At 43.6% G+C, this 13,927-nt stretch overlaps 1 protein-coding gene across 2 annotated transcripts in view; it reads left to right on the forward strand.

The window, feature by feature from the left end:
• The first annotated feature begins 6,074 nt into the window (after positions 1-6,074).
• The window catches only part of CLIC5 (chloride intracellular channel 5), a 264,527-nt gene continuing 256,674 nt past the window's right edge, over positions 6,075-13,927 (forward strand). For both annotated transcript variants that reach the window (XM_033937344.1, XM_033937345.1), the window contains exon 1: positions 6,075-6,444. In XM_033937344.1, the coding sequence (XP_033793235.1) occupies positions 6,097-6,444 (348 nt within the window). In that variant the 5' untranslated portion in view covers positions 6,075-6,096. The remainder of the gene's footprint in view (positions 6,445-13,927) is intronic.

A 13,927-nucleotide genomic window follows, 5' to 3' on the forward strand; every position in this document is an offset into this window, starting at 1 on the left:
CTTCTGCTGGTTAAGGTGAGCAGTGATGGGGTGGTGGAGGACACAGGGGAGGTAAAAGGAAGGGAGAATGGACAGGGGGAGCAGGCAAGGGGTGGTAGTGGACAGCCAAGGAAAAAATACAGAAAGCGGCTAAGGAGAGAGAAAAAAAAATAAAGACAGACACACACACATATATTTTAGCACCCGTTAATGTAACGGGCTATAAGACTAGTTGTGATTATCCTCCTTCCACCAGGTCTATTATATCTACCTCATCATTCAGTGCTATATACTCTAGCTCTCCTATTTTATTTTTTAGGCTTCTAGCATTTGTATACAGACACTTCAAATTGTGTTTTTTCCTTGTATCTACAGGCTGCTGAGAAGAAGACAGGGATATTAAATTGATTTACAATGCAAAGAAATTTGATCACGTTACACCTTTACTGATCGATGCTCATTGGCTACCTATAAGCCATCGTATTTTATATAAGGTATTGTTGCTGATATTTAAAACTCTAACCTACCATGAGCCCCAGTTTGTATCAAGAATGTTAATCCCTTACAATCCCACTCGCTCTTTAAGATCATCCTCCCAAAATTTGTTAGTCATACCCTCTCTGAAAACAATAGGAACAAGAAGATCAGACATGTTCTCTGTCATGGGCCCACAATGATGGAATTCTCTCCCTCAATACATTACCATCGAAAGAGATTTACATTCTTTTAAAAAATCTTTGAAAACATACCTTTTTAAAGATGCTTTTAATTTTAATATTATTTAATCTTTTCTTAGCATTTTAAATTTTAATCTAACCCTTTCCTTATGTTTTTCCCCCTATACGTTTTCTTAACTAAGACAGATGTAATCTTTTCCCTCTCTCTCCCTCTACCTCAAGTTTGTCCTGTCTCAAACTTATGTTATTGAGTTTTAATTTTACTCTTAATATTTTATGTTTTATTTTTGTACATCGCTTTGTAAACAGATTTAGCGATAAATCAAATGTTAATAAACCTTGAACCTTGAACCTTGGATAACTTGACATCTTTACTCTGCTTCCTTCTTAAGCACTCTTGGCTTTCTTTCACCATTTTTGAAACCTCTCTTATGGGACTCCCTAAATGTTCTGATTCAACAGTATCCTTCAAGGATACTCCACACCAAATCATCTGCTCCCGGGCAACTGATGGCTCCCCTCCCCCGTCTTATTTTAAAAGCTGCTCTATCTCCTTTTTAAATGTTAATGCCAGCAGCCTGGTTCCATCTCAGTTAAGGTGGTGTCCATCCTTTCAGAATAGGTTCCCCCTTTACAAGAAGGTAGCCCAGTTCCTAACAAATCTAAATCTCTCATTCCTGCACCATTGTCTCAACCATGCATTGAGACTTCGGAGCTCTGCCTGCCTCTTGGGTCCTTCTCATAGAGCTGGAAGTATTTCTGAAAATGCTATCCTGGAGGATCTGGATCCTAAATTTGGATTCTAGAACCTCCCTCCAACATTTTCCTATGTCATTGGTACCTACATGTACCAAGACAGCTGGCTCCTCCTCAACACTATCTAAAATCCTATCTAAGTGATACGTGAGGTCCGCCACCTTCGCCCCAGGCAAGCAAGTGACCAAACAGTCCTCATGCCCACCAGCCACTCAACTATCTACATGCATAATGATCGAATCACCAACTACAACAGCTGTCCTATTCCTTCCCTCCTGAGCAGAAGCCCCTGGAGACACATCCTTGGTATGAGAAGATATTGCATCCCCTGGTGGGCAGGTCCTGGGTACAGGATTATTTCCTACTTCACCAAGGTGATTCTCTCCTTCTAGGCCTCTCTCCTTCAAGGCAGCACAGGGGCTACCAGACAGGGGCTACCAACAGACTGGAGGTGGGACTTCTCTACAACATCCCTGTAGGTCTCCTCTATGTACTTCTCTGTCTCCCTGAGCTCTTCCAAGTCTGCTACTCTAGCTTCATGGGAACATATTCATTCTCTGAGAGCTAGAAACTCTTTGCAGCAAGCACACACATATAACTTCTCGCCAACCGGGAGAAAACCATACATGTGACACAATGCAAAAGACTGGATAAAATATGCTGAATTACATCCTTTAGGATTTTAACCCTCTGGAATGTGGAAAAGTTCAGTATAGAAACATAGAAACATAGAAGATGACGGCAGAAAAGGGCTACAGCCCATCAAGTCTGCCCACTCTGCTTACCTACCCCCTGTCTATGCACTAATGACCCAATTTCCTTATCTTGACCCTCATAGGGATCCCACATGGGTATCCCATTTATTCTTAAAGTCTGGCACGCTGTCTGCCTCGATCACCTGCACTGGAAGTTTGTTCCAATGATCAACCACTCTCTCTGTGAAGAAATACTTTCTGGTGTCGCCATGAAATTTTCCGCCCCTGAGTTTGAGGGGGTGCCCTCTTGTGGCCGAGGGTCCCTTGAGAAAGAAAATATCATCTTCCACTTTGACACGTCCCGTGAGGTACTTAAATGTTTCGATTATGTCTCCCCTCTCCCTACGTTCCTCGAGAGTGTAGAGCTGCAATTTGTTCAGTCTCTCTTCGTACGAGAGACCCTTGAGCCCCGAGATCATCCTGGTGGCCGTCCGCTGAACCGATTCAATTCTGCGCACATCTTTACTGTAATGTGGCCTCCAGAATTGCACACAGTACTCCAGATGAGGTCTCACCATGGCCCTGTACAACGGCATTATGACTTCAGGCTTTCAGCTGACGAAACTTCTATTGATACAACCCAATATCTGCCTTGCCTTAGATGAAGCCTTCTCCACTTGATTGGCAGTTTTCATGTCTGCACTGATGATTACTCCTAAATCTCGTTCTGCTGAAGTCCTAGTTAAAGTTTCTCCGTTCAAGAAGTACGTCCTGCATGGATTTCCGCTTCCGAGGTGCATGACCTTACATTTCTTAGCATTGAAGCCTAGCTGCCAGGTTGAGGACCAACTTTCCAATGTAAGCAGGTCCTGCGCCATATAATTCTGTAAACTGCATTCACTTACTATATTACATAGTTTGGCGTCATCGGCGAATAGTGTTATTTTACCTTGAAGCCCTTGAGTCAGATCCCCTATGAATATGTTGAAAAGGAGTGGACCCAGGACTGAGCCCTGCGGCACTCCACTGGTCACCTCCGATGTTTTAGAGAGGGTACCATTAACCACCACCCTCTGAAGTCTGCCACTCAGCCAATCATTGACCCATGCAGTTAGTGTCTCTCCTAACCCATCGATTCCATCTTGCTTAGCAGCCTGCGGTGTGGGACACTGTCAAAAGCTTTACTGAAGTCCAGGTACACGACGTCCAAAGACTCTCCCAAGTCCAACTTTCTTGTTACCCAGTCAAAGAAGCTGATGAGATTGGATTGGCAGGATCTACCCTTGGTGAATCCATGCTGACTGGGATCCCGAAGATTCCCTTCATTCAAGATCGTGTCCAATTTGCTTTTAATTAGTGTTTCCATGAGTTTGCACACTATTGATGTGAGACTCACCGGTCTATAATTCGCAGCCTCTGCCCTGCAACCCTTTTTATGCAGAGGAACGACATTAGCTAATTTCCAGTCCAGGGGAACTTTCCCCTTACTTAGGGAGAGATTGAATAGCTCAGCCAACGGTTTCGCTAGGACATCGCTCAATTCTCTGAGCACTCTTGGGTGCAAATTGTCTGGTCCCATGGCTTTGTTCACCTTGAGTCGTGCCAGTTCACTGTAAACTTCACCTGGTGTGAACTTAAAATTCTGAAATGGGTCTTCTGTGCTTTGTGTTGCCTTCAACTGCGGTCCGTGTCCCGGTGCCTCACAGGTGAAGACTGAGTAGAAGTATTCAATCAGTAGTTCGGCTTTATCGGAATCTGCTTCCACGTAACTTCCGTCCGGTCTTCTAAGGCGTACTATCCCGCCTGTGTTCCTTTTTCTGTCACTAATATACCTGAAGAAGGATTTGTCCCCCTTTTTAATGTTTTTTGCCAGAATTTCTTCCACTCGAAGTTTTGCCTCCCTAACTGCCATTTTGACTGCTGTAGACCTGGTCCTATATTCTACTTTTGCCTCTCTTTTCTCCATGTGCTTGTAGGAGAGAAACGCTTTTTTCTTCTCCTTAATGAGGTGCGAGATCTCTGCGGTGAACCATTGGGGTTTATTGTTTCTTTGTCGTTTATTTACTGATTTTATGAAGCGGCTAGTTGCTTCATGTATGGTTGATTTCAGTGTTAACCACTTAGCTTCTACATCATCGGTCTCTGCTTGGTCCTGCAGCATCCGATGGACGAAATCTCCCATGCGTAAGAAGTCTGTGCCCCGGAAATTGAGTACCTTTGTTTTCGTGTTTGATCTAGGGAAGCCTTTCCTAAGGTTGAACCATACTATGTTGTGGTCGCTGGAGGCTAGCGTATCTCCTACTGAGACCTCTGAGACGCTTTCCCCATTGGTGAGTACCAGGTCGAGGATTGCCTGGGCCCTAGTGGGCTCCGTTACCATTTGTTTGAGACATGCTCCCTTTATGGAGGTTAAGAGCCTCCTGCTACCGCTGGTTGTCGCTGAAAATGAGTTCCAGTCTGCATCAGGCATATTGAAGTCCCCTAGCAGTACAGCTTCTCCTCATAGAGTGATATTCTCTATGTCTTCAATTAATTCTGCGTCCATGTCTTCCAGTTGTCTTGGGGGTCTGTATACCACACCTAGATACAGGCATTTTTCTCTGCCTCTTGCCAGGTTTACCCAGAGGGACTCCCCGGTGTACTTAACATCTGTGATCCTGGTGGTTTTGATGTCCTCTTTAATGTATAGAGCTACCCCCCCTCCTAACCTGCCCTCTCTGTCCTGACGAAGTAGATTGTAGCCCGGTATAGCCATATCCCACCCATGTGAGTCAGTGAACCAAGTTTCAGATATTGCCACCACATCTAGGTCGGCATTCCTTATTTCAGCCTCCAATTCTAGTGCATGTGTCAGAATGGGGAAGGCCACAGGGGCCATGGCCTCCCCCAAAATTGATGGTCGCTGGTCAGTGGCCACCCTCTCACCTGTTTCTTGGCATTGTACTTTAAATCTTCGGGGCAGCCGCCATGCAGCGTCAATGTGCAAGCCTGCCCCGGAACCCTTCATTCTACTTCCAGGGACAGGCCTGCTTGTTGACGCTGTGCGGCGGCTGCCCCGAAGATTTAAACCGGGAGGAGGCAGGGGGTGGAGTTGGGAGCTGGTGACAGGGCCTGCTGCAGGATACCACTGGGGCTAGGGCGAAGCTCCTGGGCCCTCCCAAACCTAACAGCATTCTTACACCTGTCCTGGGGGACCCCCCAACCAGTTGAGTTTCCAAGATATCCTTAATGAATATGCATGAGGCAGATTTGCATATAGTAGAGGTGAAAGGTATGCAAATCTGCCTCATGCATATTCATTAGGGATATCTTGAGTAGCACAATATTCTCCTATTTTGGAAAGTGAGAATACTGTTGAGAACTTAATTTTAAAAACAAAAAGAACAATACTATTTAGGTTGTTATTGTCCCTGCACATTTTAGAATGCATGCAGCACCTCTCAAGCAGGGTTTCTCAACAGATTTATATACAATGGAGGCAGAGCAGGCAAACCTAGCTGTTCCAGGGGAAAACACCCTCCAGAGATTCAAGACAAAGTTGGACAAGTTCCTGCTAAACTGGAACGTACGCAGGTGAGGCTGGACTCATTTAGAGCACTGGTCTTTGACCTGGGGGCCGCCGCGTGAGCGGACTGCTGGGCACGATGGACCACTGGTCTGACCCAGCAGCGGCAATTCTTATGTTCTTAAGTACCTATATTCATTTTGCACATCCTGAAAGCTCAGCTGGCTGATGGGTGTCCTGAGGAAGTCTAAGGTGAGAATTTGTACTGTACAATGGAACAGAGCTGGTGGTAGCACCCGTGGAATGCGGGGAGGGGATTTCTGCATTTAGCCATCAGCAGGTAGGGCAGGTATCCGGGAGGCTGTTCCGATTTCCAGTGCACAGTCCAAAGAGGTGTGACTGCTCCGTGGTAAATCATTGCCAGAGCCCTGCCCTGGCAGGTTAAAAAGCCTCGCTCGGTCACACACGCAGTATCCTCCCAGCCATGGATAACACCGACTACTTGCACCTTTATGACACAGTGCAGCCTCGGAAGAGCCCCTACGAAGTGCCAGATCATGTCTCCCCGGCCTCCAGCCCTGACAGCATGGAGCTTAGCGGGCGGGATAGCCCCGGGGACGAGGAGGAGGAGGGCGATGTGGATGACATGCTGCTGAGTCCCCGCTCTGGGGAGATCGGGAGGAACAGCACCCCCTCCTCCCCCATCTCCCCCTCCTCCCCCATCTCCCCCTCTGCCTTTAGCCTGTCCCCGGCCAGCAGCAGCAACAACCACCACTTCCGGGAGAATGACAATTGGCGCCCCGGAGATCCCCACATCTCTCTCTATGTGAAGGTGAGGGGGGGGGGGGGGAGGAGGTGTGTGTGGATTTCTGCAAATCATCTGCCTAAGTATTCGTCTTTTAGAATCTGGAAATCAAATCCGGGGTTGGGGGAGGGGTTCATTTCTGGCACAATGGCGGCAATAAAATACAAGAATTAAAGAAAGAAAAAGCTTTAAAAGGGATTCGAATCTGTGAAGAAATGGGTTGAATTTATAACACTTGAGAGTTTATCTGTCGCCGGATATGCTCGGTTTGCATTTGGAATTATCCATGAATATGCGAAAATACTGTACAGGAGTGTGAACTTTTGCACTGGTCGAGATCTAGAACAACTTTACATTTCAATTGGGTTTAAAAGATCAAGTAGGCAAATATGGTGACTCGGGTTGCTTAGCAGTGGCTCAGATTCGTGCGAGCTGAGCTGCAGATGGCTTTATGATTTAGCACTCGATTTGCCAACCTGTTCTAGTTTGAATCTTTTTTTTTTTTTAATTCTTTATTCATTTTAACATATACATCAAGTGTACAGTAAATAACATCAATTAGAACATAATATCACTTGAAATTCTACAATAATATACAACAAGGATTATCACCCACCCCCACCCAAAATATAACCAAAATATACCACATGAATATAATATCTTATTACGTTCATATATATTATTAGTGAAATATCCAAATAACCCCCCCACCCCCAAACCCCCAAGTAAATCAAAATTGGGAAAAATGTAAATTATTCATTATAATAATTTAATAATGGCCCCCACACATCCTTAAACTTATTATAATAGCCTTTTTGAACTGCCAACGCTCTTTCCATTTTATACACTTGACAAACTGAATTCCACCAGAAACAATAGTTCAGTCTTTTATAATCCTTCCAATTATATGTTTCTAGTTTGAATCTTGCCACGGGAAGCCTTTGGTACCGGGGTCGGATGTAGAAAAGAATTTCTTTGAACTGTTTTAGTCGCCTAGTTTCAGGCTGAGTTTCTCCTTTCGGCTTCCTGGATGTTGCTCTTCGACTGCCACCTGTTACCTCCTCTCATTGAGAAGTTCTAGTACTGCCTTAATTGTAATCATTAACTTATAAAGCTGGGGCATCTCTATACACTTTGTTGCTTACTGTAAACTTTTCCCTTCACCAGCAACACATAATAGGGAAAATGTTAACACGGAATTGATACAGTTTATTAAAGTTTTTGACAGGTGTAAAAACACCTCAAAAAAACTCTTAATTTGTCCAGCTATAAGAGATTCTGAGCAACTGATTTCTCATTGGAATATTCACTGTTTACTAGCAACATCATTTTATCTTTTTTAATGATTTGCTGGAAGCACATCTGTGATCACTCCATTTGAATATGCATGAGAGAAATTTGCTTTTTGTAATATTAATTTAATGTTTTGTATGTTGAGCCTACAATGGGACAAGTTTATGTATTCCTGTGTTTAAGAAGATTTGGCTGCATATATGAACAAACTTTACATGCTGTTAGTGGAGTTTTTATGAGAGACTGTGATTAAGCCCTGTGTTGCATGACTTGATTGTGCTGAATTATGTGGGTACATTTATTCTGAGGTCTCTTTTTCTCCACTTTTTTTGGATGTTGCAGTCCATTTAAACAGTATGAACTCCTGTGTTATTTTGAGTTTCTGATCTATATACAGTATAGTTCTTGTGATTTTCATGTATGTTTTATATCAGTTAAAGCAAACAAAAAACCCACCAATATAAGCCAAAATGACACTGAAGGTATTATTTTATCTGAGGAAACAAGCCTCAGATCATGGAGTTTTACCCATTCTGGGGTTTTCTCAAAGAGTCAGACAAATCTGTTCTCTTCTGTTTACATCACCGGCTTGAACCCACCTCCCTACCTTTAACTCAATTAATTCATTTCTTAAATTCATTATTCTTTAATTTTCTATTAATCAATAGTAAAATCCATCTAAATTAATTCTCTCAATTCATACTACAATAAAAACTAAAAAAAAAAAAAAAAAAGCTACAGCTAATTTCAGAACACAGAACTGACAGAAAAAAGTTTTACTTATCATGAAAAAGTGCACTGGTGCTTTTAGGTGCTATAATGAAAAGTGCATTCGTGCTGTAAACTGCTTCACTTCATTTCCAGTTTTTTGTAGCTTAAAGTGCTTAGTTCATGCTCTAAGATAACCAAGGCCATTGCTTATTACTTTCAATCATCCAACGCAGCCTATGTTTCACAGGATTCAATACACCCCTGCTGTGTCAGGGAAAAGTCTCTCTAGCAACGTCAGAATTGATGGCGGGAAGAAAGCTTCTTGATAGTGATTAGCAGCAGGGAGGTAAAGAGGGCAGCAGCAGCGGCGGTGGACCAGGGGGGAGGGGGTTAAATCGGGTGCTGGAGGAAGGCTTTTTTTTTTTTTTTTTTGCGCAACAGAGAGGGACAGGAAGCGATCGCCTGTCCCATTGTCCCCGCACACAGCTTGAGGACACTGTCCCTGAAAACGGGACATTTCGGCGTCCCAAAGCTGTGTGTGTGGACAACGGGACAGGGGATCCAAAAATGGGACGGTCCCGTTTAAAATGGGACGTATGGTCACCTTATATATATGTATTTTAAAAATAAATAAGAAATGTATGCAGATCCATCTCATGCATTTTAGTTATGGGTCTCCTAGAAACCAGACTGGCTGTGTGCCTCAGATACCCTGTTTTAATGTAGGATCTTATGTAATGCTTTCCCTCTAGTGCAGTGCCTCATAAACTTTCCGGCCAGCAGTACACTAAATCCAGTGCCTCGGCTGGAAGGCACCTGTAAGTGCGAGGATGTCAACGCATGCACAGAGGCCCATCTGGCTGCGACCCACTTCGGTGGAGGGATCCGGGAGGTGCGGGGAGAGGAGGAGAGACATCAGCCAGGAGGCAAGTCATCTGTGCCGGCTGACTTCCTACAGGACGTGCCTCTCGCCACGAGAGGCACGTTCTATGGGCAGTCAGTCGATGTGGATGACTCTCCTCACCAGTGTGTCACGGCACACCTGAAATCTCAGGAGGCACACAGTTTGCGATACACTGCTCTAGTGAGAAAAACAGCAGGGCCTGATCCAAGACTATCAGAATGCTTTCCACAGATATGTTATGTTATGCTATGTTAATCAAGTTTTCTATTCCACCTTTACCTATTCAGTTCAAGATCAGATTACATTACAAAAGCTTGGGAAGTTACCCAGGAAGTTACAATGGGCAGTTTCACAGGTCCATTCAGAAGAGTTGTTAGTACAGGTAGATCAGTACAATTATTAATACCGTTTAGTCATAGTTATACAAGTCCTGAAGTAGCTAACCAGAATAGGACTTTAGCTATGCATGAAACCTTCTGCAGGTAGAATCAAACCTTAGCAAATATCTAGGTTTTTTTTAATGGGGGCTGTCCAAGAAAACTAGAGGCACCTCAGTCAGTTATAATTTCTGATTCTCCTCATTGGCAATCAGGTCAGCTTTGAGAACACCACCAGAACTGAGCACATCTTGACTTGGACATCTCAATTCTCATCTCTACATTCTGTGTAAAATGGGGCATATAGTGTCACAAGGTGTATACAGTATTTTTTAAAAAAATGGAGAAGAGGTCATCCGTGCTCGGTAGAGCTGCCCGATTCCTGATTCAAAGCGTTCCACTGATTCACTTCAGTTGAATCGATTCACTAGTGAACAAGTGCAAAGCATACGGTCACGTTTAACATAGGCTGTTTGAAAATTCCTCCCTCTGTGTTTGCCTAATTTTGGTAGAATGAAATTCTTGGAAGTGCAGTGCCTTGATGATTTCTGAACAAAGTAATTAAGTACCATCTTAAAAAACAACCTTTTGCATTATTTAGTCAAATAAGTAACCAAATAAGACATCTATTAACTTAGTAGCTAAGTCATCTGGCATGCAGGAATCCAGCTAGATGAGGTGTTTCCATACTTGAAAGTCTCATATAGGAATGCAATTATTTTCTTGAAGAAGAAGAATAATATTAAAACCACTGGGCTGGGCTGTGCAAGAGCTACCCCTGTCCCAGTATTCTACATTTGAATTTAGGGTATAGGACTGGCTCTTGCATTACCACCATTTCTCCTTTCTATCCTGCAGAAACAAAACTAGCTGGGTGAGATGAGGAGAGGGCTGGATTAAGTTCAACTGATGCCCTAAGCCCAACCCAGCAATGGTGTCCTTTTGGCCCTGAAAAGACATTAAGACTTAATAAGTGCAAAGAAATATATTTATTGTAGAAAGCAAAACATCATATGCGTGAGGGTTCTTTAAAAAGCTTCTACACTTTCATATTTTCATACTCAACCAAAAACACTATTTTCTGATGGCATTTAAGAAGTTAGTAGGATACTGGGAAAAATGTAGCGCAAAACAGGGTGATTATGTGGAAAAGTGAAGTAATTTGCTTTTGGGATACAGTATTTAATAAATAGTGTTTTAAAAAAATGAAAGTACGGAAGCATTTTGAAGATCCCTCATATTTATAATGATTAGAAAAACACTGATATTCATGTTGGATAATGGATGTGGCAGGCAACAGTGAAAGAGTTAAGGGCATGTTAGCTAGGGGAATAAAACCCTTTCCTTTGTGCCCTAACCACATGCTTATTTTGCCTAATGGTTTATCCAGGGTGGATGATGATGTGGAATATGATATCTTTGCTTGTACCATAGGCCTTATTTATCTCAAATGGCTCTGTGGTGAACGGTGTGGCTCAGTTCCCTAATTTTAGCTTCATGTACCCCTGTAGAACAAAGCCGTGTTCACATTCCTCAGAATATCCCATTCACTTTCCTTCATATTTTATTCATGGCTTCCTCTTTTAGCCAGAGGCATTTTATTTGTTACATTTTTTAGGTTAGTTTGGCATCTGGGACAGATGCACCTGTTATGGACACACTCTCTGTTTTCCAGAATTTCCTCAGAAATCCTCTGCAGCCCTTTGAATTGTTTTTCTAATTTACATGCTGATTTAGATCCAGATCAGAAAGAAAGAAAAAAGCATGGACTCGGACAAATTTTTTTATTCATTTTGAGTGGATACTGTAAGTGCTGTAATCCATACAGCATGTTCCCATGGACACATAAAGGTGAAACATCTATTTTGAATTAGACTTTAACACACTATCCTTTATTTTAAATAGGCTTTAGAAGCATAAAACAAAGAAAACGATGGCTGATAACTGTCATTTGGCCTATCCAGTCTGCCCATCCATATCATCTGCTATCTCTATCTCCCCTAAGAGATCTCACATGTCTATCCCAGGGACAGCCCTATCATGAGGCCAGCTGAGGTGGGGGGGCCCTCAGGTGGCATTCTTCATGAAGTGGCATCTTGCAAGCAAATAGGCCGGTTGATTGGTAGCGGCATCTTCTTCCTTCTGGGCTGGCATATCTTCTTTCTCTTCATCCATTTCCTACATCAACCCTATTCCCTGAGTCTCCTTCCATCATTGTTGGTAGCGATTCCCATATGCTGCCATGCCATCGACACTGGCCTCGGCTATCTTCTGCAGCTTTCTGTTTCCTTGGAGATAGGCCTTATTAGAGAGGAGAGGCTGGTGCCAACAGCAGAGCAGTGTATGGGAATAGCTGCTGCCATTGACTTTTGAAAAATGATGACGGAAGATAGACTCAGGGAAGGGGGTTGATGAAGGAAAGAGGGAGATGCCAGACCATGGGGGGAGGGTGTGGGGGGAAAGAGTGTGAAGGGAGAGATTGCTTGGAGGGTGAGGGTGGGGGGCTACAAAGAAGGGAGGGAGAGATTTCAGATGTGGATGAGATAATGGAAGTTCTAGTGCAGGAAGCACATCATTCTTGAACTTGTGGGTTGTGTACATCACGAAATCTGGTGTAGAGAGCCTCATTTACATTTCTTCTGCTCCACCTCCTCTTGCTCTGGGCTGTCCTGTAATTCCTCAGATTTTTTCTATACATGTGAGATGGTAGGAGCCTATCAGTTCTGCTTGTGTTTATTTTTCCTTTAAATTTGGAGTTTTTATCCAGTTGGGAGGCTTTTTGGTGATGCAGAATAGACTCTGAAGGCAGTAGTCTGTAGCCAAGAGGTAGCTTGCTTTGCAGGGCACCTGCTTGGCCAGCCTGCAATACCAGTTCAGGAGTTCAGGGACCATTCCCTTGGGAGCAAGACTCATTCCAGGTCTTGTACACAGAGATCTTGAACACAGGATGAGTGGCCCCACTGCAGTTCTCCCCCCTCCCCTCAATTCACTCATAAATTCTGGTGGGGGTTGAGTCCAGCTGGTAGGACTGAGGAGCAGTCTGAAGAAGCAAGCTATCTGGGTTTCAAGGCTTGTCTGAGGCAGAAGTTAATCACCCCATCCAGCCCACCATAAAGATACTAGGCGTAACTCTAGATCAATGCCTAACCATGAAAGACCAGGTGGACTCCTTAATCAGAAAGGGTTTCTTCACTCTCTGGAAACTCAGATCCATTAAAGCTTATTTTGATACGTCGGCATTCAGAACCCTGGTCCAATCCCTCGTACTAAGTCAACTTGACTACTGTAACATCGCCTACTTAGCTATTTCCCAAAAAAATATGCAACGTGTACAACTAATGCAAAATGCAGCGGTCAGATTAATCTTCGGACTAAAGAAATTCGATCATGTATCACCCTACTACCGGCAGTTACATTTGACTGGGTGTCAAAATGGCAGATGATGTTTAATAATGTGAGCAAGTGAAAAGTGATGCATGTAGGAAAGAGGACCCCAAACTATAGCTATGTGATGCTGGGTTAGGATGTTAGGAGTCACTGCCCAGGAAAGGAATTAGGTGTCATTGAAATCCTCAGCTCCATGTGCGGCGGCTGCTAAGAAAGCAAATAGAATGTTAGGAATTATTAGGAAAGGAATGAAAAACAATGATGAAAATATTATAAAGCCTTTGTATCACTCTATGGTATGGCTACAACTTGAATACTGTGTGCAGTTCTGGTCACTGTATCTCAAAAAAGATATAGTAAAATTAGAAAAGGTACATAGAAGGGCATTGAAAATGATAAAAGGTTTGGGACGACTTCCCAAAGAGGAACGGCTAAAGCGGCTTGGCCTCTTCAGCTTGGAGAAGAGACAACTCAGGGGTGATACGATAGAGGTCTATAAGATAATGAGTGGAGTGGAAAGGGTAGATGTGAATCGCTGGTTCACTAAGAACATAAGAAATGCCGCTGCTGGGTCAGACCAGTGGTCCATCGTGCCCAGCAGTCCACTCATGCGGCGGCCCTTTTGGTCAAAGACCAGCGCCCTAACTGAGACTAACCCTACCAGCATACGTCCTTGTTCAGTAGGAACTTCTCTAACTTTGTCTTGAATCCCTGGAGGGTGTTTTCCCCTATGACAGCCTCCGGGAGAGCGTTCCAGTTTTCCACCACTCTCTGGGTGAAGAAGAACTTCCTTACGTTTGTACGGACTCTATCCCCTTTCAACTTTAAAGAGTGCCCT

The sequence above is a fragment of the Geotrypetes seraphini genome, chromosome 3 (assembly GCF_902459505.1).
Source record: "Geotrypetes seraphini chromosome 3, aGeoSer1.1, whole genome shotgun sequence".
Lineage (NCBI taxonomy): Eukaryota > Metazoa > Chordata > Amphibia > Gymnophiona > Dermophiidae > Geotrypetes > Geotrypetes seraphini.